This window comes from Octopus sinensis, linkage group LG1, assembly GCF_006345805.1.
Source record: "Octopus sinensis linkage group LG1, ASM634580v1, whole genome shotgun sequence".
NCBI lineage: Eukaryota > Metazoa > Mollusca > Cephalopoda > Octopoda > Octopodidae > Octopus > Octopus sinensis.
The window spans coordinates 140,646,046-140,671,543 of record NC_042997.1 but is presented as its reverse complement, the minus strand read 5'-3'; the positions used below and the strand labels follow the sequence as shown (position 1 = coordinate 140,671,543).

At 37.2% G+C, this 25,498-nt stretch overlaps 1 protein-coding gene across 4 annotated transcripts in view; it reads right to left on the bottom strand.

Annotated features, from left to right (window-relative positions):
- The window catches only part of LOC115219764 (large neutral amino acids transporter small subunit 2), a 319,114-nt gene that overhangs the window by 21,054 nt on the left and 272,562 nt on the right, over positions 1–25,498 (bottom strand). For all 4 annotated transcript variants that reach the window (XM_036505361.1, XM_029790012.2, XM_036505363.1 and 1 more), the window contains 2 exons: positions 11,383–11,506; positions 10,474–10,577 (listed from right to left, as the gene is read on the bottom strand). In XM_036505361.1, coding sequence (XP_036361254.1) covers positions 10,474–10,577; positions 11,383–11,506 — 228 coding nt within the window. The remainder of the gene's footprint in view (positions 1–10,473; positions 10,578–11,382; positions 11,507–25,498) is intronic.

Here is a 25,498-nt window from a genome sequence, read left to right as displayed (position 1 = left end):
GCTACATTAGAGGGAGCTCCTCGATGCTGATGACTTTGTTCTTGTAACCAAATCACTACCAGAACTAGAGAAGAAATTTCAGGTGTGAAATCAAGGTCTAGAATCAAAGGACTTTAGAGTTAATCTAGAAAAACCAAAGTCTTGGTAAGTAGGAAAGCAGACAAATCAAAAATCCCTTCAGGTAGATGGTCCTGTTCAATATGTAGAAAAGCCATAGGTAGAAAATTCCATCAAATGCTAAGGGGGAAAGCTAGAAGTAGGTGATAGCTCCCATTATCTCAGTGACCAAGTCAGAAGCAGAGGTGACTGCTCCAAGAGCAGAGCTGCTAGAATAAGAATAGGCTGAGGAAAGTTCAGAGAGCACCTTCCTCTGTTGGTAAATAAGCATCTCTCCCTCAGAGTGAAAGGCAGATTGTATGATGCTTGTGTGCAAACAGCCATGCTACATGACAATGAAACATGGGCTGTGACCACTGAGAATATGCAATGTCAGCGTGTATTTATGACAGAGTGTAAGCATCTCACAAGATGCTTACAAGCTGGAATATTTGCTTTTGCAACTGGATGGTCCTCATATCACCAACTATACAACTGTAATTTAGGAAGGTGTGACAGACCATCTACAACAAACATATTTATGCACTTTGCTTAAGGACCTAATATGATAATTCAAGTAGTAAGGTTTTAACTCTGAACCTTGATGTCAAGAATCTATTACTTTTTAAATTTCTAACACTACCTGCTATAGCAATCAATGTGATCTGAAGAAAATAGTACTTAGTTTAAAAGTGGCTTGCCATGAGAAGGGAAAAATCTAATATTTTGGGGTGTAATGTTTCCTAATGGTACTGAGTAGATAGATTGGAAGAGAGAAGAATGAAAAAATAAGGAAGAGTAAGGTAGGGTGTAAGAGAAAATATGGAAAAATAAAAGAGAGTGGGGTCACAAAGTGATATATGTTGGGCATGGAAAGAAGAACACAAGGAATTTTTTTGAAAACAAGAAGGGAAGAGGTAAAGATCAGAGGAGAGGAAGAAAACTAAGTGAATGGTTTCAAATTTTGGAACAAAGTAACAATTTTAGGGGATGGAGGCAAGTCGATTTCATTGATCTCCAATACTTGACTGGTACTTTGTTTTATTGATCTTAAAAGGATGAAAGGAAAAGTTGACCTCGATGGAATTTGAACTCAAGACATAATGAGTTGGAAGAAATGTTGCTAAGCAATTTGTCTGCTGCAATAATGATTTTGCCAGCTTAGATGCTTAATAAGAACATTTACAATTTGTGAAGCAGAGTAACAAATTTGAAAGGTAAGGAGCAAGTTTGGAAAAAAGAAAAACATGTTGAAAAGGGAGATATGGAGTTGGCTGAGAGATATTCATTAATGCCAACTGATACCTACAGACAAAGAGGTTCCTTAAAAAAGCCTCCATTTTTACGCAGAGACTGAGTGCTTAAAAGTAGGAAAGGTATCCAGCTGTAAAAACAGCTTCATAGAAAAAAAAGGACTGGATATTTGGTAAATTCATCTCTGTAATTTCATAGCAAACTACGTACACTGTGAGCCTAATACAACAATGGTAAATCCATCATCATGCCAAATATATCATTATTTGGTAAATAAATATCATATATGTATATATTCCTTTATTCTTTTACTTGTTTCAGTCATTTGACTGCGGCCAAGCTGGAGCACCGCCTTTAGTTGAACAAATCGACTCAAAGACTTTATTCTTTGTGAGCCTAGTACTAATTCTATCGGTCTCTTTTGCCAAACCGCTAAGTTACGTGGATGTAAACACACCAGCATCGGTTGTCAAGTGATGGTGGGGGCCAAACACAGACACACAAACACACTCACACAAACATACATACATATATATATATATATATATATGTATATATGTACACACATACATATGACAGGCTTCCTTCAGTTTCCGTCTACCAAATCCAATCACAAGGCTTTGGTTGGCCTGAGGCCATAGTAGAAGATACTTGCCCAAGGTGCCACGCAGTGAGACTGAACCCAGAATCACGTGGTTGGTAAGCAAGCTACTTACCTATAGTCTTTTATTTGCTTCAGTCATTTTGACTGCAGCCATGCTGGAGCACCATCTTAAAGTGTTTTTAGTCAAAGCAATCAACCCCAGGACTTATTCTTTGTAAGCCTATTACTGATTCTATCAGTCACTTTTGCTGAACCACTAAGTTATGGAGATGTAAATACACCAACATCGGTTGTCAAGCAATGGTGGGGAGACAAACACAGACACATGTGCATAAATAAATATATATATATATATAAAATATGATATGTAACAATTAGCCAGTTGCCATAATAAAACTCAGAGTTTTGGATGTCGGGACGGAAGTCTGCTCTGGCATCTTGTCAGTTATTAAGACAAACAAAAATGCTATGAAAATGACCGTTAAATAAAGGGAAATTACCCGAATAGGGAGAAATTAAAAATACTCGAAGAAGATAAAACCACGCTCATAGAATCCGCGTATGTACGCATGTACATGAATACACATGCGCGCGCACGCACCCATGAGCATGTGCATATATGCATATATTCACACTTGTGTGAAACACATACATGCACACTTGCATACACACCTATATGTATACATATATATGCATCCATACACATGTACACATCATATACATACCCGCACACATGCACACACACCTATATATACCCATACATGTACAATTATGTTTACATATAGGTGTGTGTGCATGTATGTGTTTCACACGAGTGTGAGTGAGCATATGCATATATGCACATGCATGCATTTGTATGTATGTACATGCGCGCATATGCAGATTCTATGAGTGTGGGTTTACCTTCTTCGAGTATATTAAATTTCTCCCTATTTGGGTAATTTCCCTTTATTTAACTGTCATTTTCATAGCATTTTTGTTTGTCTTAATAACTGACGAGATGCCAGAGCAGACTTCTGCCCCAACATCCGAAACTCTGAGTTTCATTTGGCAACCAACTAATTGTCACATATTATATTATAGATAAATTCCTCTATTTACATAATATTGCAGTCTCATTCATTCTTTTGTTGTCATATCATCATTATTATTATTAATATATATATATATATATGTATGATGGGCTTCTTTTAGTTTCTGTCTACCAAATCCACTCACAAGGCTTTGGTTGGCCTGAGGCTGTAGAAGTAGAAACTTGCCCAAGGTGCCACACAGTGTGACTGAACCCACACTTGGTCTGTGAATTGAACTCACAACCTCACAATTGTAAACCCAAAACACTCTAACCACTGAGCCATAAGCCTTTTGTGTGTGTGTGTGTATATTCTTTTATTCTTTTATTTGTTTCAGTCATTTGACTGCAACCATGCCGGAGCACCACCTTTAGTCGAGCAAATCGACCCCAGGACTTAATCTTTGTAAGCCTAGTACTTATTCTATCAGTTTCTTTTTGGCAAACAACTAAGTTACGGGAACATAAACATACCAGTATTGGTTGTCAAGCGATGATGGGGGACAAACACAGACACACAGACATATACATTCATATGTATATATATATACGATGGACTTCCTTTAGTTTCCGTCTACCAAACCCAATCACAAGGTTTTGGTCAGCCCAAGGCTACAATAGAAGACACTTGCCCAAGGTGCCACGCAGTGGGACTGAACCCAGTTTAAGAACACTCCGTCGGTTACGACGACGAGGGTTCCGGTTGATCCGAATCAAAGGAACAGCCTGCTCGTGAAATTAACGTGTAAGTGGCTGAGCACTCCACAGACATGTGTACCCTTAACGTAGTTCTCGGGGATATTCAGCGTGACACAGAGAGTGACAAGGCCGGCCCTTTGAAATACAGGTACAGCAGAAACAGGAAGTAAGAGTGAGAGAAAGTTGTGGTGAAAGAGTACAGCAGGGATCACCACCATCCCCTGCCAGAGCCTCGTGGAGCTTTAGGTGTTTTTGCTCAATAAACACTCACAACGCCCGGTCTGGGAATCGAAACCGCGATCCTATGACCACGAGTCTGCTGCCCTAACCACTGGGCCATTGCGCCTCCACACTGAACCCAGTACCATGTGGTTGGTAAGCAAGCTACCTACCATGAAGTCACTCCTGCTCCTATAAGCAAAATAACTCCTGAAATATGCATATATACCCACTACCTATTATTCTGTCTTGAATCACATTGTTTACACGGATGTATTCATATATGAAATATGGTAAACTTCAGTGCTGACTCAAAACAAAAAATTTAGTGGTAATAAGAGTTGCCAAACTATAAAGGTGTTCAAGAGGAGGAGGAGTTGACTGAGAGGTATTCATTAATGTCGACTGTCCCCCCTCTTCACACAACCGATGTTGTCCAAGAGAAAGGCAAAGGCCAATACAGTTTGGCACCAGTGATGTCACAATTTGTAATACAGCTGAGTGAACTGGAGCAATGTGAAATAATTGCTCAAGATTGTAACACACAGCCCAGTTTAGGAATTGAACTCACAACTTCACAATTGTAAACCCAAAACATTCTAACCACTGAGCTATATGCTTCATCTATATATAATCTATTTACCAAATATATCACAGTAAATTCATCATTGAACCTAACAGATAAGCAGGCCTTTATAGAGTAAATTGCTAAAAATTATTAAAAGTATTTATTTGTAGTAAAAGTACATTGTGGAGGTGCAATGGCCCAGTGGTTAGGGCAGCAGACTCGCGGTCAGAAGATCGCGGTTTCGATTCCCAAGACCAGATGTTGTGTGTGTTTATTGAGTGAAAACACCTAAAAGCTCTACGAGACTCCGGCAAGGGGTGGTAGTAACCCCTGTTGTACTCTTTTGCCCCAACTTTCTCTCACTCTTTTTTACTGTTTCTTGAGTAATGCTGTGATGGACTGGCATCCCATCCAGCTGGGGTGAACACATATGCCACAGAAACCGGGAAACTGGGCCCATGAGCCTGACTAGGCTTGATAAGGGCGACGTTTATCGTTTTAAAAGTGCATTATATTTTATTAAACAAAGAAGAAAATATTCAAAGACGAAAAATTGCTTAACGCTAATTACTTTTAAAAGTAGAATCAGAAAAAAAAAATTAACTAGAAATACAGTAAAAATTACGTGCTCACAATGAATTTACAGTGAACTGGAAAACTGACGTCAAAGAGGAAAGAACAGAGAAAAAATGACAACTACAGATTGCATGCATCACTGATGCATCAATATGTGGTTTAGTGGTCTATAAAGCTTTCAAATGAAAACAAATGAACTTAACTGAAAATAGATAAAGCATTCCTCACTTTATAGTTGAGAGGTCTAACATTAGTAATGACATTATATATATATATATATATATACATACACACACCAAAATAACCCTAACCCTAACTATACAAAAATAGAAAGAAAACCATATCATCATTGAATATGTTTTCCATGCTGGCATGGGTTGGATGCCTTGAAAAAAGCTGGTATGGTGAGGGGCCATACCAAGTTCATTGTCTCTTTTGGCATGGTTTCTACAGTTGGATGCCCTTCTTAATACCAACCACTTTACGGAGTATACTGGGAGCTTTTTACGTGGCACTAGCACCAGTGCTTTTTTATGTGGCACCAGCACCAGTGTTTTTTTACATGATACCAGCATTGGTACTTTTTATGTGGTACCACTACCAGCAGGGTCAACAAGTACCATGCAAGGCAAAGTAAAAACATACAGTCCTGATGTGAGATGAATCTTAGAGGAAACAAAAATAGTCGTCACTTATACCTTTGCTAATTTGCTGAGAATGTGAAGCTTTGGCACAGTATTATTTTCAGCAAAATTAGTCCAATCAAGAAGTCAAAATTACATAATAGCATTCAATAATGCACTTCTATCCACATTTATATTTTGGTGTTTTGCAATGCCTTTATAATATGAGCTAATTGTTCCATCACAGCTTTTGACTCTTCATATCTTCCAGAGTATCTTGTTGCACTTTGAAATTTGTCAACCATGATGCTTTCAAAGAGAGCATGACATTTGGAGCTAGCCTCTTGAAAGTTGCAGAGGCTTCGAATTCCTCCTACAGCATTGAAGAATAATTCAGCTTCTGTCACTGTATCTTGGATAACAAGATTTGGGAGCTGAACAACTTTTCCCATTATTTGCTATGTTGCCTAAAACAAATTCAACTTTGGTATAAAAATGATCATTATGGATAAATGCTGAAGTCCACAGCATATCTGCCTATGACTAATTTTTCCATTTTTTTTCCCAGTCAAGGAATATCTTTGGATTGAAAGTAAAACTTCCAAAACATTGCTATGGTTAATAATGGATACATTAGCTAAGTTACAGTAGAGGTGTAACGGTTAGGTTTATATTAGTGAAGTTATCAATTACAATGGGTAAGATTGATTATTAAACAATATTATGAAATGGCGGAATCAGCAGTTGTAACAATAAAAATTTGTTGTTATAATGGCAAGTTGTAAGATGTGAAAGATGGACAATGCATGAAGTTTTAAGGAAATATTTATTTACCATTACATTACAATACCTTGCCTCGACAGGCAGGTTATGATAAAAACAAAAGCATGCGAAGTAAAGTTTGTGTTTGTGTCCTCTTCATTGTTTAGTAGTAATTGCAGAGAGAGATAGAATGATGTTGTAAGAGAACAGAATTAGAGCTAGTGAGGGTTGTAGGGTGTGGGACGTTGTCTCGTAGTTGCTGACAGTAAACTTCATTTCTCCCTCAGACCAAGGTTCTAGCTGGTCAGCCAGACTTCATTCTCACTGAGTCGTCACCATGTGACTGAACTCGTTGAGTCAGTACCGACTGACTTTTGCTTGGGGTGTTCTTGCTTTTATAACTATCCAGAAGGATAGACATATCATTGAGAACAATAGATTTAGTTGGTGGTCTTGTTATCTCTATTCTAGCTTTTGGTGAAGTAGAAGAGGTTAGAAAGGGTCAAGTGGTGAAGACATTATTTCAGCCTAGCTAAAGGCATCTGGAAAATGTAAAACTGCTGTCAGAGAAAAACCATTGTTCCACTGTGGGAAAAATTCTGTTGCAGTGTTAATTTAAATTTGGCTGCGGTGGATCGAATCCACTTCATGCATGCAAGATCCACTACAGAGGCATTGTTAGGAGCAAGTGCAAGGGACGGGGGCAGTTTGATCCTGGTGATGTTTTAATGGTGTCAGCACTTTTGGGTCTGCTGCATAAGTCTGCATAGGCTTAGGGGCATGGTGTGAATGGGGAGCACAAACTCAAAAGTTGCCGAAAGTGGTACACACTATAGCTATGTCACTGATTTACAGTGCTCTTTTGTATGATCTTGTTGAAATATATTTTGTGGGGCAAAAAACAATAGAGTTTTAATAGTAATTTTCAAATACTGTTAGTTTAATGCTACCTGTTGTTTGTGCATAAGTTAACCTAACCTTTACTTCTTTGTATTTTGTATTTGTACAATAATCAATCCCCTTCATCATGATTTGCTGACAAGCTCTTTTACATGCTTTGTGAGCTGGTTTGTCTTCCCTCACATTGAAAAATAAAACTGTCTCTAGGCATGAACACTTGTAAAATTATCTCATAAACAATCAAGGACAAGGGTTGATGTAGGAAAGACAAAAAATGGTTGCGGGTGGAGGGAATAACAATGTTTACAACAACATGAAAATAAATAGACAAATAAACAAAATAAACTAAAATACAACTGAAACAACACAGCCTTCTGTCAATGTGTTGAAGACAGATCATCTTGAATAAAGTAGACAAAGTTACGAACAGACTGGCATGTGTTGCTGATGCAAGAAATAATATGAGGTAGGGGTAATACATGGTGGTGGGTAAGATAGTTTGTTATTACTTACTTACCTTTGCTTGGGCTAAAACAATGGTATCCCACTTCAGATGAGAGCAGAGAATTTATAAAAAAACAAGACATTTATGCAAAAAACTTCTTCAAAGAGATATATCTATCATTCCTCATAGACTGTCTGCTATAATTTTTTGGCACAGCCTTTTATTATTTCAGGTGTGAGGAGATAAATCTTTGACATATTTTTCATACACACCTACACACGTGCACATAAATGCATACAGGTGTGCACAAAGATACATACCTATTCAAGACAGAAGTGTGCTGCACATCAAAGGGTTACTCACATTGATCTAGACCAGTGCAGATGCCATGTACGCAGACAATTTACAGTGTACCCATTTCACAAAGGCTATACAATTAATTGATAAGTGAACAATTATATATACTGTGATCACTAGCAGATTGAAACATATATACTGTCTGTTCCATCTACTGCAGCTACAATGGTTTCTGTACTTTTGTATAATCTAGTAAATTGTCTGCCACTCCGACATTTGAATACATTTGATCCATTCTCATTCACTTCTCTCAGTTTTACTATATAAAAGGTTACTACTTTTCTATGCAAATCAACCACTCTCTTATACTACAAATACCATAACAAGCATATTCATTCATACATTCACCCATTCATTCAAAGCTGAGGCTTCACTCTATCACAACACTGGGTTTCTTATTTCATACATGTTCTTCCAATGCCACCGAAGAATGTGCAGGAAACAGGAAACACAGAGTAGTAAGGTCCAAGAAACTCAGAGTACTAATAGAGTTAATCCATAGTTATAACTGGATTTTGTGTATAATTTTTTAAAAATTAAATATTATCAATCCAAGTGTAGAGACACACCCATCCCCATACAACAGTTCAAGTACTAAGGTTGATTTCATTAACTATCCACCACAAATTATACGACCTTTCTGTCTAGAATACTTACTGCTTTCAATTCCCTTCCCTGCAACTCATTTTCTCACTATAATCACTGAGTTATAGAAACGTGCTGATCAAGAATGTTTATAATGATCACCTACACCTGCTTTTCTTTCCTGATGCATCATTTCTCTGCTAAGCTCCCTGCTAGTCATAAGTCCTTTTACTCTAATAGCTTCCTTCCTTTGAACTCGCTGGAACTCACTTCCATCATCTTGCTTTCCTCTGAGCTTTTTAGTCCTTTAAACTTTGTCAATTGATGTCTTTTGAATTTGTAGATCTTTTCTTTTCATTCTTTGTAATTCCTTATGTTACAAGTGGCCTCAAGCCTTGTTTGGGACAAAACTGTTAAAAAAAAATCTAGTGCGGATGTTGATAAGATGGATGTATTTACTATGGAGGCAAGTTCACTGAAACTGCAGACAATGTTGTAATAAATTTGTAGAAGTGACAGTTAGGGTAGTGCTTTATGGTGATTAGATGACTATCTTCTGATATTGTTGAGAAGTTTCTTGGTGGCCTTTCATCAACCAAGGACCTTCATATTTGTCATTCAATCTGCACTTTTTCTTCTTTTACACACAATTAAAACAACACCATTGTGTTTTTCTTTCTCACGCTCAGACAAATGGCTCAAAAACATTGGGTTCTTAACTCCTCATGACACCTGAACTTTAACAGGTTTTTCTCAAAACTCTCATATTGGTTGACTGTAGCTAATGCATATCACCACATAAGATTCCAAACCTTGACTTTATAAAAGATTACTTTTCTCTGCAAGTCAAGCAGATATATTTACTCCTGTGAAAGTTTCAAAGACCAAAGCTGTCTTCAGTCTTAAGAACTATTTATATATTTTTCACATCAACACTGAAACCCTATCACTGTCAATTTGTGTTTGTGAGTTAAGAAACTGGATATTTGTTTCACCACCTTGAGCTTCCTCTCTTCACACAATATTAGGTGTAATAGTTAAGCCTATCCACTTCTACCATGCAAGATAAACACAACTACCACTCAACTATTACGACTGTATGTTATCTCAAATTGGGTGTTACAGCAACTATAGTTTTAATAAAACTTATTTTAAAACAATTTTGTTTATATGAAACTCTTAACCTACCACCACCCCAGAAATGTTTGCTCATATATAATTCTTAAGTTCTTGTTCTTGATACAGCCCCAAATGCTGCTGGTATATTCCATTGGGTAAGTATATAAAGTAGACATCTTCACGGTTGTAAATCCAACACAAACTAGTTGCAATATAGTTTAGATTTAAATCTGTAAACACTGAAAACACTCACTTAACTCTTTAGCATTAAAACTGGCCATATCCAGCCTCTCACACCTACTCTACTATGTCATTTGAAAAATAAGCAATCACATCATCAAAATCCCAAATCTATGAGATAATAACGCATGATTAATTCATAACAATGTGAATACATAAGCATTGAGTTTGGCAAGCTTTAAATCTGTAAACACTCACTTTTCCAGGAATGAAATTAGTCTGTTAAAGCTAAAAAAAAACTGGTACTTTAATTGGTTTAACAATGACTTCAATTCAAAATAGTTGCAGCATTGTTGTAAATACTAGACAGATAATGAGAAAAAATGATATGTAAAAAGGAAATTTAATGCTTACCTGGAGCCAGCAAAGATAGCACCATTTAAACCACCAAATGTTGAACAGGAAACAAACAGTGGCATAATCCAGGCCATAACTCCCAGTGTTTTGTCTGCAAATGTCTAAAAATACATAAAGGAAAGAAAACAGGGCTAGACTTATGGGGGAACAGGCAGCTGATGTGTAGAAATAAGAAAAACAAAAAGAAGAAAAAAACTGCAAGCATGTTACATTAGCAAGATAAAATATTAAAACAGCTTTCAATTCTGGTCCACTCCTTGGAAGAGAGATGCAAGAGAAAGATTTTCTTTTTATTCTGGGACAGGGAAAGTGATTTGAATAAAATTTCCACAGAAGGATGCAATGGTTGAGGGCAGATAATATCTGTAGGGAGTTGAGAAAGCAAGAATTATTATTCAAACAACAATATAAAGGAAAGTAACATGGCAAGATAGGGTGTGTTTGTTGACATGCTGATAAAGGAAAGTATTAAGCCAGAGAAAGTAAAAAGAAATTGAATGAAACTGCTATAAAAAAAAAATGAAGAACTTATTTTAAGAAGATAAAATTAAAAGGCTTTCCACACAACTGAAACCAAACCTGCTGTTAAACATTTCAAGATGGAGACACAGATAGGGAAGAAAAAGAAAAAAAAAGAAAGGAGCAATTCCAAAGCTATTTGCAAGAAAAAGAATACTTGTTCTTTTTTTTTTGAGCAGAATCTATTGTTTAGCAGTTATTGAAAAATAAAAAAAAGTTAATTCTAGTATCACATCAAGAAATGACAGCAGAATTTTTTAACCAGCAGATGGCACTGGTGCAGCATGTATAATATAAATGGAAGGGTGGGGATCATACATAGCCAGCAGATAGTGCTGGGGTAGCATTATAATTTGGGAAGAGACATTCGTACATTAAGTTACTCACCACAGCAACTGCTTCCGACTCTTTCATCTCCAAGGGAGACAATACAGCAAAGTATGCGATGTTTGCAAATACATACACAGATGTTATAATGGGGAGGGATATCCAAATGGCACGTGGCAGGTTTCTGTAACAAGGAAACAATAGGAGTAGTATGTAGTTGTGTATATATTTTAGGAGGTGTATAAACACTGCCGAACAGGGTTTTGGCAGCAAGGAGCAACGTTCCACTCATCAGAAGGTATGGTTCACTCATTTGAGCACTCCAGCCCTCTCGTCCAAGTGTATAAGTTACCCATTCAAATGTACAAGCCAATAATTTATGAATATGATATATGTTACACACACATTCCTGCGTAACAAACTACTTGGATAAAATGTCAAACAGTTGTCAGGTTTATCATTATCATCAGCATCATCATCAAGATCTTTGTTGTTGATGTCACCATTATCCTCATTTGATGAATTGAATTTTAAGGAGATCATGTAATATTTTCTGCTTGTCTGTGTCGAATTGTTAATAATGGGCTGAATATGAGTGAAATACATGTTAATGTATATGAATGGAAATGCCAAGCAAATAAGGTTTTTATATTATAATATGAAGTGGTTCATTCTGTCAACTAGCTGGCAAAGGGAAGGACATCCAGCTGTAGAGACTATTCCAAAACAGACATTGGCGCTCAGTACAGTCTCTCTGGCTCATCAGTTCCTACCAAGCCATCCACCCCATGCCAGCATATGATAAAGGATGTTAAATGATAATGATGATACATATGTATACATATATCAGCATGTATACCTGTATACCAAAATGTATATATACATATATATATATATACACACACACACACACATATATATATATACTCATATTCATACATATGTATACACATATGTACACATACACATGTGTGAGTGTGTGTGTGTGTGTGTATATATATATATATATATATATATATATATATATATATATATATATATATACACTGATGTGTACAGGGTGCTTTTCCCATGATTCCAGCACAAGTCAGGTTGCCCAAATAACTTCCAGGGCTAATAAAAGAGAATAAATAAAAAGGACTTGGAAAAAGCCTCCTTGACTGAGGGGGATGTAATTGAGAGAGGAGGAGATGACTTTATGCCAGTTGTTGAAGGCCAAAGTAGGATAGAGGGAGATGTTCAAGTGTCTTGCTGACTATAGGAAATACATGACTATTCTGTATTATATGAGGGTGGGCGAGAAGCACTGGGAGATAAATATGCTGGTTACAAGGTGCCAGAGCAAACTCTCAATGTACAAAAAGGTGATTATAAGAGAGGATACGGACAGTGGATCAAGGAGAAGGGAAACGTGTGTGTGTGTATGTGTGTGTGTGTAAGTAATCATTTGGGCTTTGGGTATACAGTTAGTAGTATGCTGATTAAAGCACTTTCACTGTTTAGGCTACCTGATGTTATCCACAGTTTTGATATGTCACTGGATCTACCTCAGAAATTCCACAGTGTTTGTTAAATTTATAACGAATGAGGGAAACAGAAAATAGAGTTCACAAGAATCTTTATTCACCACAACAATCATTTCAATCCATCTTGTTGCAGTCCCTTGTAGGTGGGTCATTATAGCTAACAACCTACTGGCAACAACAACATGCCAAGTGAAACTGAGTATATTTAGACAAGTATCTTCTTTATATATTAAACACCTGATGAGATGCATCTGCACCGGATGATGAAACGCAATCAGTTTTAGAGCATCCCACCTACAAGGGACAGATGCAAGATGGGTCAAAATGATTATTGTGATGAATAGATTCTTGTGAACTCCATTTTCTGATTCCTCCATCCATTACATATATATATATATGTATATATAAATGCATGTTTATATATATATACAAAATTATAATTTAGGGTATCAAAGAGATAGCTCTCTTAATTATAATTTTAATAATAATTATTACCTTTGAAGGTTTTTACTCCCATGCTGGCCACTTGATAAGATCGATATTTAAATTAACGATCTTATCCTTATTATATATATATATATTATATATATATATATATATATATATATATATACATATATATATATATATACATATACATATATATATATATATACAATATATATATATATATACATATATATACATACATATATATATATAATACATACATATATATATATATAATACATATATATATATATATATATATATACATACATATATATATATATATATATATATATATATAACGGGAAGCTTTATATATATATATATATATATATATATATATATATATATACATACATATATATATACTTATGATTGCTAGATCATAAGTTTGATTCCCAACCAGACAGCACTTTGTGTTCTTGAGCAAGACACTTCATTTCATGTTGTTCCACTACACACAGCTGTAAATTGGTAACCCTGTGATGGAATAGTCTTCCAATCAGGGAAAATGTTGGCCTGCTTGCCTAGCCAGTGGGTTGGCATCATTGAAAAGCTAAAATAATGTGAAGTGCATTGTGACCAGTGATGTCTAACAAAATCTGATAGTCTGATCAATACCATGATATATACATGTCTATGTATATATACATATGTATACACACATAATACATACATATATATATATGTACAACCCACAACCTACGAGACCTCTTGGTCCACAGCTTCTTCCCCAACCCTACCTCCCAACCTGGCTCGTTCACCTGTTCCCGCCCACGCTGCCGCACTTGCCCATACCTCTCCAACACCACCCTCCTCACCGGCACCCATCATCGACCCTATCACACCATCGACTCCTTCACCTGCACCTTCAGCAATATCATCTATTGCATCTCCTGCTCTCTCTGCCATTCCCTGTACATCGGACAAATGGGACGTCGCCTGGTTGACCGGTTCACAGAACACCTCCGAAACATCCGCCTCGGCAATGACACCCTGTTCTCACGCCATTTCCGCTCCACCAGTCACTCTTTGCAACACCTGTCTGTTTTTGAATTGTCCTTGCACAGAGGCCATCCAGACTCCCGTTTGCACTGTGAACAGGGATTAATCTTCTCTCTTCGCTCTTTTACGCCATTTGGGTTCAACTCTCCTCCCCTCTTCCTCTAACCTCCTCCCCAACTCCTACTTTTCTTCACTCCTACATCTTTTCACCCCTACTCTTTTTCCCTCTTCTCTCTTTCTCTCTGCTCCCTCACTCCCCCTCCCTCCTCCTTCTTCCGACCCAACTCTCCTCTCTTGCCCCGACCCCTACTCTCTTTCCCTCTTCTCTCTTACTCTCTTCTCTCCTACTCTCGTTATCTCTTCTCTCCTACTATCTTTCTCTCCCCTCTTTCCCTCTTACTCTCTTCTCTCTTCCCTCTTTCTCTATCCTCTCTTATTCTCTTTCTTCTCTCCTACTCTTTCACCCTCTCTTTCTCTCTCCTCACATACCATCTTCCCCTCCCCCATAAGCCAACCCACCCCTACACATTCCTACTCCACCTTCCCATCCCCCCATCCTATCCCACACACCCTCCCCCACATACCCCACCTCTACCTCAACCCTCAGCTGAACCCACACCCCACCTGTGCTTTCCCCACTCTCGCCTCCCCACCTCACAATAACATCACATCACAACACACCACCTACACACCCATCCCTACATTTTCACACCTACACATACATACACGCATACGTCCAGACCACCAGCCCTCTTTCACATGCACATGCTCTCTTATACACACATGCACCTTCGTGTTGGGGGTCATCTTTACTTTGTTATCTCCCCTACTTTCCTTCCCATGTGTGACCCTTCTGTCCGAATCAGACGGCATGATAGATCGTTAGCCACTACACACATTTTTTATTTTATTTATTTCTCTGCTTGTTTTTTCTGTGTCCATTTCTGTAGAAGAGTGTAGGCTCGAAACATAAAAGACTTTTTCTATTCCTGAGCGTTATACTAAAACATCTGTGTGTTTTGTACACCACCTGTCTTCGTCTTTTGTTTTTTTTCGTAAACTCTCCCTATATATATATATATATATATATATAATATATATATATATATATATATACATTTATTCATGAAATTGAAATCAAATTCGATGACTGGCATCCATGCTAGTGGAGCGCTAAGAGTACCATACGAGCGAGATCGGGGCCAGAGCAACAAGCTGGCCTCCAAGCCAATGGCATGTTAAAAACACCATTCAAGCGTGATCGTTACCTGAGTCGCCTTACTAGCATTTGTGCTGGTGGCTCGTGAAAAAACATTTGAGCGAGGTCGTTGCCAGTGCCACTGGATTGGCTCCTGTGCAGGTGGCACATAAAAAGCACACCATTTGAGCGTGGCCGTTGCCAGTACTGCCTGACTGGCCCACGTGCTGGTGGCACATAAAAAGACCCACTACATTCTCAGAGTGGTTGGCGTTAGGAAGGGCATCCTGCTGTAGAAACTCTGCCAGATCAGATTGGAATCTAGTGCAGCCATCTGGTTCGCCAGACCTCAGTCAAATCGTCCAACCCATGCTAGCATGGAAAGCAGACATTAAACGATGATGATGATGATGATGCACATATATATACATATATATGTTTATATTTGTATAAACACACACACACACATACTTATATATATATATATAATATATATATATATATATATATATACACACACACACACAATTTTCAACCAGTACACAAATTGCTGAATGCCATCAGCTTTGGTAAGTCTTCAATTCCATTTCCTGTGTCTCTGTCAGCAAAATCAATGTAGTTCATCCAGTATTAAGATCCATAAAACTTCAAAATATAACATCTGATATGGGTTGTTATGCAGCATCATAACAGAGCCCATCCTGTGCAGAGCATTACATGTGGGGAGCAACAGTTGTAGAGATGGGTAGGATAGCCAGATAAATCTTTTCTTTGATCTTCAACTGATACCAAGAGATATTTTGAGGTCCCATAGGACAATTGATGTACATAACAACACGGTCTCTTTTATCATGGTCCATGAACCTCTGGAACCTCCTTCTTTAATTTTTGATGTGGATGTTTTGGTTCCACAGAGAAGAAAGAACTCTGCATATGCTCTGAAGATGGTCTGCTAAGTTGATTTCAAAATATTTCATTACTTGGTGCTTTCAAGCCTATTACACATACACACACACACAAAGTTGTTTGTTCATTCACTTTATGTTGCTTGTTTTTCCATGCTAGTACAGTTTCAGCTAGTAGGATACATAGTGTATAGTACATGTATGGCAAAGAACACAGTATATATATGTGTGTATACACATGTATGATGGGTTACACTTGCCAGAAGAAAAAACAGCCAAATCTTCCACACTGTGGAAAAGAAATTAGAAACACAAGATGATACTTCTGGAATATTCTTTTGTTTTTACTTGCTACATTTGAAAGATTTTTGCAAGACCCTCCAAAATCTGTGACCTTGATGTTTTTTAATGTTCTATTTAAACTACTGCAGGTTAGATAGACATTAACATGAAGATTCCATGGACACATAGACTTGCTACATGAGGGCTGACCAGGGTCTAAACACTAACAACAGCCATGCCACAATGGAAATAATCTCTCATAAGATTATCACTGAGATTATGCAGCAGTTAACTTATCAACTGGAGTTAAATTTGACTCCTTAATAGTCATGACTGGTAGGCAGTTATAAGTTATAAGAAACCATTCTGTGCCTTATAACATGTACATAGTCTTTAAATGTGAAGAGTTACCAAAAGCCAAGGCATTCAAGGCAGCCAACAATGTATCTCAGAGAAATAACTGTGTTGGTATAGACACGTGAACATCCTTGTCATCGTTGATTTTATGTTCCCTTTTCAATGTTTGCATGGGTTGGATGGAATTTGTTTGAGGCACATTTTCTATGGTCTGTTGCCCCTTCCTGTTGCTAAACCTCACTTGTTTCCAAATAAATTAATATTTCCAGAGAAATTTTTTCACAGAAGGTGACACTCACAACTATCTCCAAGGAAAGGAGACAGTAACATATGCACACAAATACACACACACATACATACATGGTGGCTGCCCCCTCGTTATCGAGTATGGCCATTGCACAAAGCTTAATCAATGTTGTTATCGTGCAATGCCTATGCAAGAAGATTTTTTTCAAAGTGAAGAAAGGCTGTGCGCTGAGTCAATCTCACTCACTAAGCAACAGCAGCCATAATCTGAAAAGAAGAACAAGTCAACATCATCGGTAACCACTGAGCCACAGGTTTTATATTGGAGTTATCCCAGTTACCTGAGTTACCTTCTCCTATGTACATACATACATACATACATATATATATATATATATATATATATATATATATATATATACACACACATATATGCATATATACACACACATACACATACACATACATATACACAATAGGCCACCTTTAGTTTCCATCTGCCAAATCCACTTAGAAGGCTTTGGTTGGCCTAGAGCCATAGTACAAGACAATTGCCCAATGTGCCACACAGTAGGACTGAACCCAAAACCATGTGGTAGGGAAGTAAACTTTTCACCACACAGACACACCTTCACCTATGATATAAATGTGATATAGAGGAATGGTATAAATGGATAATTGATGGATGAAAATGTAATGTGTGCTGATGATGAATGATGGTAAAAGAGGAAGACAGGAAAAATGGTCAGACCCCAGGATGCTGGGCGTTTTGGATGAGACAAGAAAATCGCATCAGATGATGATATACTTGCACAAATGATATACTCACAACCATAGCAGTGCAGAAAACAAGTCATGCTTTATATAGCTGTTTGACCTGCTAGAGACAGCAGCCAAATTTCTCTCAATTTAATGGCTTACCTTCTTAGAAAATGACACATTAGGTAATGTGCACCCTAAGTGAGCTTGAGATAGAACAACTAATCAGCAACAGCAACAACAACAACAACAACAATAACAACAACAACAGCAGCAGTACTAGCAGTAATAACAGTAGGAGCAACAGCAGCAGCAGTAGCCGTCCAAGAATTTGGACCTGGAGATCACCATTTCCAGTGACTTCGAGGGCCACCTCCCAGTGGTGTCGGGCATCAACGAAGGCCCCTCGACTACAACAAGATGACCAAAGTTTTTTTTTTTTTTCCAAGGTCTGGGATCTCCCGCCCCTAAGCCCTATACCATCACCTAATCACCCTTACCTGTCTTGTTGCTTAACAACAACAGCAGCACCATCAAAAACAGTAGTATCAGCAACCGAAATGATAATAATGATGATGGTGATGATAGTGGTGGTGGTGGTGGTAGTGGTGGTGGTACTGGTGGTGGCAGCGGTGATGGTGACAGTGAAGAAATAGGCTCAATGAATCACACAGAGTAACCCAATGATTCTCAGCACAGAGATAAACCAAGGTTCACCGGTTACAGTTTCCTACTAGCAGACAACAATGAATACTGCTGCTACTTAAACTAAAAATACCACAACACAGACAAATCTATTGCAAACATGCTGAGTTTTCAACTCATAAGCAGAATTAGGTAATTATTCTGCAATTCCACAGCTGTATTTGTGATTTGTACCTGAAATAGAAATTGGTGAAGAGGTGGAGGGGGGAGGTCATTTTTTGTTTTGTCTTTTGTTTTTATTTGCCAACTATACTCTTTTTACTCTTTTATTGTTTCAGTCATTTGACTTCGGCCATGCCGGAGCACCGCCTTTAGTTGAACAAATCAGCCCCACGACTTATTCTTTATAAGCCTAGTACTTATTCTATTGGTCCCTTTTGCTGAACCACTAACTTATGGGGATGTAAACACACCAGCATCGGTTGTCAAGCGATGGTGCGGGGGACAAACACATACACACACACACACACACACACACAAACAAAAACACACACACACACATATAATACATATACACATGTATGTATGTATGTATGTATGTACGTACGACGGACTTCTTTCAGTTTCCATCTACCAAATCCACTCACAAGGCTTTGGTCGGCCCGAGGCTAGAGTAGAAGACACTTGCCCAAGGTGTCTCGCAGTGAGACTGAACCCAGAACCATATAGTTAGTAAGCAAGTTACTTACTACACAGCCACTCCTGCATCTAGAGTTTGAACATATGACTCCAAACTAAAGAAGATGCCAACAATTTCTCTACTCAGAGAGGACCTACATAAGACAACAGACATAAACAACAATAAAAACAATCACAATACCAAACCAATGCAAGAGAACTTCTATGTGATTGCTCAACCTGCTAGAAACAACAGCTAATTTCCTTTAAATTGTACTTTACAGTCTTAAGTAAGGAGAGATTAGATAATGAAGTCATACATGGACTTCAACAGTGGTTTTGGCCATGCCTCGAATGTCTTTCATCACTTGGTTGTTTGATCATGGCTGGCTGGCCTGGGGCTAATCAATAAAGACTATAGTGATCTGTTCACAAAAGCAATATCTACATTAAATCACATTATGTAGTCTCATGAAAGGAAGGCCACAATAGATGGTGTAACCCTAAGTACACCGTGTCTATGAAAAGATGGAATGGTCATGGCTGGAACATCTTTTTTTCATAGGTCCACTGAACTGGGGCTGACTTGAGAATTAAAACAAACAGCAGCAGCAAGCCATCAAAAAGACCTCTATACAGTTACTTGACCTACCAGTCAAATCATACTAAAATTCCATCCTGCCAGCATAAAAAAAAAGGACATTCTGAATTATATAGTCCTAGTTATAACTCAACTGTCAGTCACGAATGACCATGGGTGCACCTAAGATGTTCCCCTCTGGGATATAAGTTTGGGCGGAAAGTCACCTCACCAGCAAATGCACAACCCAGGGTTATATTTTATGGAAGACCAGCAGTCACCCATGCATACCAGCCTCCCCTCCCCACACCACCGATGTTCTCCAAGGGAAAGGCAAAGGCCGAGATAGCTTGGCACCAGTGACATTCCAACTCATTTCTACAGCTGAGCAAACTTGAGCAACGTGAAATAAAGTGTCTTGCTCAAGAACTCAACACACGGCCTGGTCCAGGAATAGAACTCACGATTATAAGCTTAACACTCTAACAACTGAGCCATACACTTTTTTCTATTTTTTTAGTCCTAGAGATAATATCTCAAAAACAAAAGCAGAATAATCAAATTCATAACATTTTAGTCATAAATTTGCTTGATTAGGGCTAACCTTGAAATAAAAAAATAACAAAAAACATTACATGTTCAAAAGACAAAGGATTTTTTAACTTCTAAGATAGCTGTTGTGGTCCTGGCCATTTATTTTTCATCCTTTACTTCTTTCAGTCATTAGACTGTTGCCATGCTGGGGCCAGAATCTTTAGTGGTATGAATCGACCCTGGTACTAATAATTTTCTTCGAACCTGAAACTTTTTCTATCAATCTCTTTTGCTAAACCACTAAGTTACACAATTGTAAACACATCAATACCAGTTGTCAAGCAGTGGTGGGAAACAAACACAAATGCTAAGACACACACACATACATATATGTATATCAGAGGTGACTCCAGGCCATCAGCATCACTCAGGCTCATCACAGATTTTGCATAAAACACTTGCCTGCTCAAAGAATTTTTCCGCTTTATTTCTAGCCCCAAATGGCTTATTTTTTTTTATATATATAACACTATGTCTTTCTCCATTTCTAAGTTAAGGGTAAAAATAAAGCAAACCTGCAAAACACAACTGATCTTTACACACACATGCACAGAATAACAGTAATCAAATAATGACACCGGAGCGCACAACAAACATCAGTGATCGGACTAAAATTGTCATCTTTACTCTTGACAAGAGATGCCAGTTAGTCTTTTACACCTACAAGGCTGTATTAGCCCAAGTTGTTGGACAATTTTTTGTTCCTTTAAGAATATTGTAGAACAGAAACTCTTTATAGATTGGAATTTAAATTTGACTTTTGATTTTTACGATTATAGATAACAACTCGGGCTGTAACTTCCGAGCCTGAGTCAAGCATGTGTGAACGATGTCAAGAGAACATCTGCTACGAATGATATTTTTTGACACAGGACACTTCTAAGACGACTGCCAGATGCTGAAGGAAAATAAATGAACTGCAGCCAGGCTCAATAAAAGGAGCCCAAGTTATTGACTACAATTACATACTTGAAGTCAATGTTGGTAGAAATTTAAATCAGCTTGCAAAAACATGTTCACTTTATTAAATTTATACTTGGGCTAAGCCTGAACAGCCTGAGGGCCAGAGTCACACTGATGCATATATATGTACATTCAATTTTTAACATTTGACTATATATACACATATGACAGGCTTCTTTCAGTTTCCGTCTATCAAATCCATTCACAAAGCTTTGATCCACCCAAGGCTATGGTGGAAGACACTAGCCCAAGGTGCCATGCGATGGGACTGAACATGGAACAATGTGGTTGGGAAGCAAAATTCTTACCACAGAGCCATGCCTGACCAGATTTTAATATGTAGTGGATGTCAGCTGTAGGAAAGTGGGAAGAATAACCAATGGAAGGTAACATCTGTTATCCAGAAAAAGAGCAAGTAAAAGCTGTTGTGAAATAGAGAAAAATTGATCCACAAAAGCTAGCAGCTGTACAATGGGGAAATTAACTCAAAGAGTAACTCTCATTTAATGAAAACACTGACTCACAAAAACAGTAGGAGAATCATGCCCAAGAGTCTAATAGCTATTGAACAATGTAGTATACTGGCATGCAAAAGACAACAGCTATTGGACAATAAGAACATTGGTCCACAAAGAATATCCACTGTGGAACAGTGAAAAATATTGGCTTTTGAAGGCATTAGCCCACTAAAGAGTAACAGTAATTACCCACGATGGATAACAGCTGTTAGACAGCCTGGGTGTTGGGGAATAGAGACACTGACTCATAAGGGGTAACAGTAGTTGAAGAGTAAGAACTCCATAAGGAGTAACAGCTATCGGACAGTCAAGCATTGATCCACAGATGACAGTAGTGGTGAAATGGTGAGACACAAAAATCTTACAGTGACTAATAATTCATCAACAAATTTGAAATAAAGGTTTGATAATGAAACAATTACATTTATATTTCAGTGTTAACATATTAACATGCTTTGATATTAGTTCACTGTTAGTAGTATTAGACTAGCCATACCAGGCCCAAATATTCTACTTGTTTTATGTTTAAACTGGCCAGATCCAGCTATTCACACCTACCCTACAATGTCACTTTAAAGATAAACAATCATGTTATTGAAATGTCAGAGCTATAAGATAATGCATGATTAATTCAAAACAATGTGAATAGATAAACATTAACATTTGATAAAGTAATTTACATGTTAAAAGGTTAAAATGTAATAAGAACTATCATATGGTTAGAGTATTAATATGTGATAGTAAGGACTAAACACAGTAGAGCAGTGTCTCCCATGGATTGAACCTGGGAGGATTTGAAAAGAGAGTATATTATCGTGTGAAGAAGAATTTAATATGTACATTGTACTTCAAACTTATTGCACTTGTTCAACACAATGGCAAAGAATGTAGAATCATATGGAGTCAAACTTTAATTTGTCTTCTTATTAAACCTTCAGCATTCACACCAGCCATATCACATGGAGATATTCTACCTGTTTTATTTTCAAACCGGCTAGATCCGACTTCTCACACTGTCATTCAAACAAAAAATAAACAATCACATCATTGAGATCTGAAAGTTCACGTTAATACATGATTAATTCAAAACAATGTGAATAAATAAGCATTAACATTTGACAAAGTAATCTTAATGCTAAAGGATTAATAATGCGTGGAGAGAAAGAAATTTCACATTTTTTTTTTAAAAGTGCATTCAGAATATATGTATATATACATGCATGACAAACTTGTCTATTAAATTCACTCACAAAGCATTGGTCAGATATTTTTTAAGTCAAAGAGATTATCTGTAGGTTTATCCCTTTAGCATTTAAACCAACCATATCTAACCCAAATATCCTACCAGATTTATATTTAGACAGGCCAGATCCAGGATCTCACACCTACCCTACAATGTCATTCTAAGGAAACAATCACATCACTGAAATCTTGAAGCTACAAGATGATGCCTGATTAATGCAAAACAACATAAATAAATAAGCATTGCATTTGACAGAGTAATCTGAATGGTAAGGCATTACATGATTTGTAAAATATCAATTCTCTAATTCAATGTTTCCAAATTAATCGCCATTGCTTTGACTCAATCAATAGATTTAATAGAAAAATATTAAATAGAAAAAATTCTATGTCTCTAAGGAAACTACTCAGTTCATCTTGATTACCTCACTTCCATTTTTTAATATATCATTGACTCCGGATATTTTTACCTAACTGATTAGTTTTTTCTCTGCGGGTAGTAAATATTATGTCTAACAGATTCTTTAATTTAATTCATTAATAACAATTCACCATCTACTAAATCTAAGAAATTTATTCTTCTTGATTACTTCTCTTCCTAAAAATGAATCACCATCTACTAAACCTAAGAAAATGACTCATTTTGATTACTCCTCTTCCACTTTTTCTAATATATATCATTGACCCCTAATATATTCACTTAATTAATAAGACTTTTGTCCACAGTTATTGAATATTATGCCTACTCATAATAAATGATAGGTTTTTTCTCCAAAATTAATAGATATTAGATTTTTAATTCTCTTTTAATCCAACTTATTAAAATAATCAACACCTACTAGCCAAGTATAATCTTATAGATTAAAGTGGATGCATATTTGTATATGTTTGTATAGGTGTAAAGGAATCTCTGTATTTTCTATAACTATTCAGTATATGGTTGCTCATTGTGACCATTTAGCATTGACCTAATTTTCTTGATAGAAAATCTGATGATTGCTCAACATTTTAAATTTGTTGTAATACTTACAATGTTTAATAAAATGATGTAGCGTGAAATGATCGTACCAAATTACCGAAGATATTCTTGTTGCTTATTTTGATTATAATCACCCCATGGATTTATATGGATAACACCGTACAAAATTCTGGTGCATCTAACTTAAGTACCATATTCATTTGAATCTAAATTTTGATGAACGTATATATATATATCTATATCTATATATATATATATATATATATATATATATATACTCTTTACTCTTTTACTTATTTCAGTAATTTGACTGCGGCCATGCTGGAGCACTGCCTTTAGTCGAGCAAATCGACCCCAGGACTTATTCTTTGTAAGCCTAGTACTTGTTCTATTAGTCTCTTTTGCTGAACCGCTAAGTTATAGGAACAAAAATACAACAGCATCGGTTGTCAAGCAATGCTGGGGAAACAAACACAGACACACAAACATATACACACACACACACACATATATATATATATACGACAGGCTTCTTTCAGTTTCTGTCTACCAAATCCACTCACAAGGCTTTAGTTGGCCCAAGGCTATAGAAGACATTTGCCCAAGGTTCCAAGCAGTGGGAATGAGCCCGGAACCATGTGGTTGGTAAGCAAGCTACCTACCACACAGCCACTCCCGCGCCTATATATATATATATTATATATATATATATATATATACTCTTTACTCTTTTACTTATTTCAGTAATTTGACTGCGGCCATGCTGGAGCACTGCCTTTAGTCGAGCAAATCGACCCCAGGACTTATTCTTTGTAAGCCTAGTACTTGTTCTATTAGTCTCTTTTGCTGAACCGCTAAGTTATAGGAACAAAAATACAACAGCATCGGTTGTCAAGCAATGCTGGGGAGACAAACACAGACACACAAACATATACACACACACACACACACACACACATATATATATATACGACAGGCTTCTTTCAGTTTCTGTCTACCAAATCCACTCACAAGGCTTTAGTTGGCCCAAGGCTATAGAAGACATTTGCCCAAGGTTCCAAGCAGTGGGAATGAGCCCGGAACCATGTGGTTGGTAAGCAAGCTACCTACCACACAGCCACTCCCGCGCCTATATATATATATATATATATATATATATATAAACACTCCTGTCACAACCTGGGACCTTGAAGACTGCTATAATGCAAGA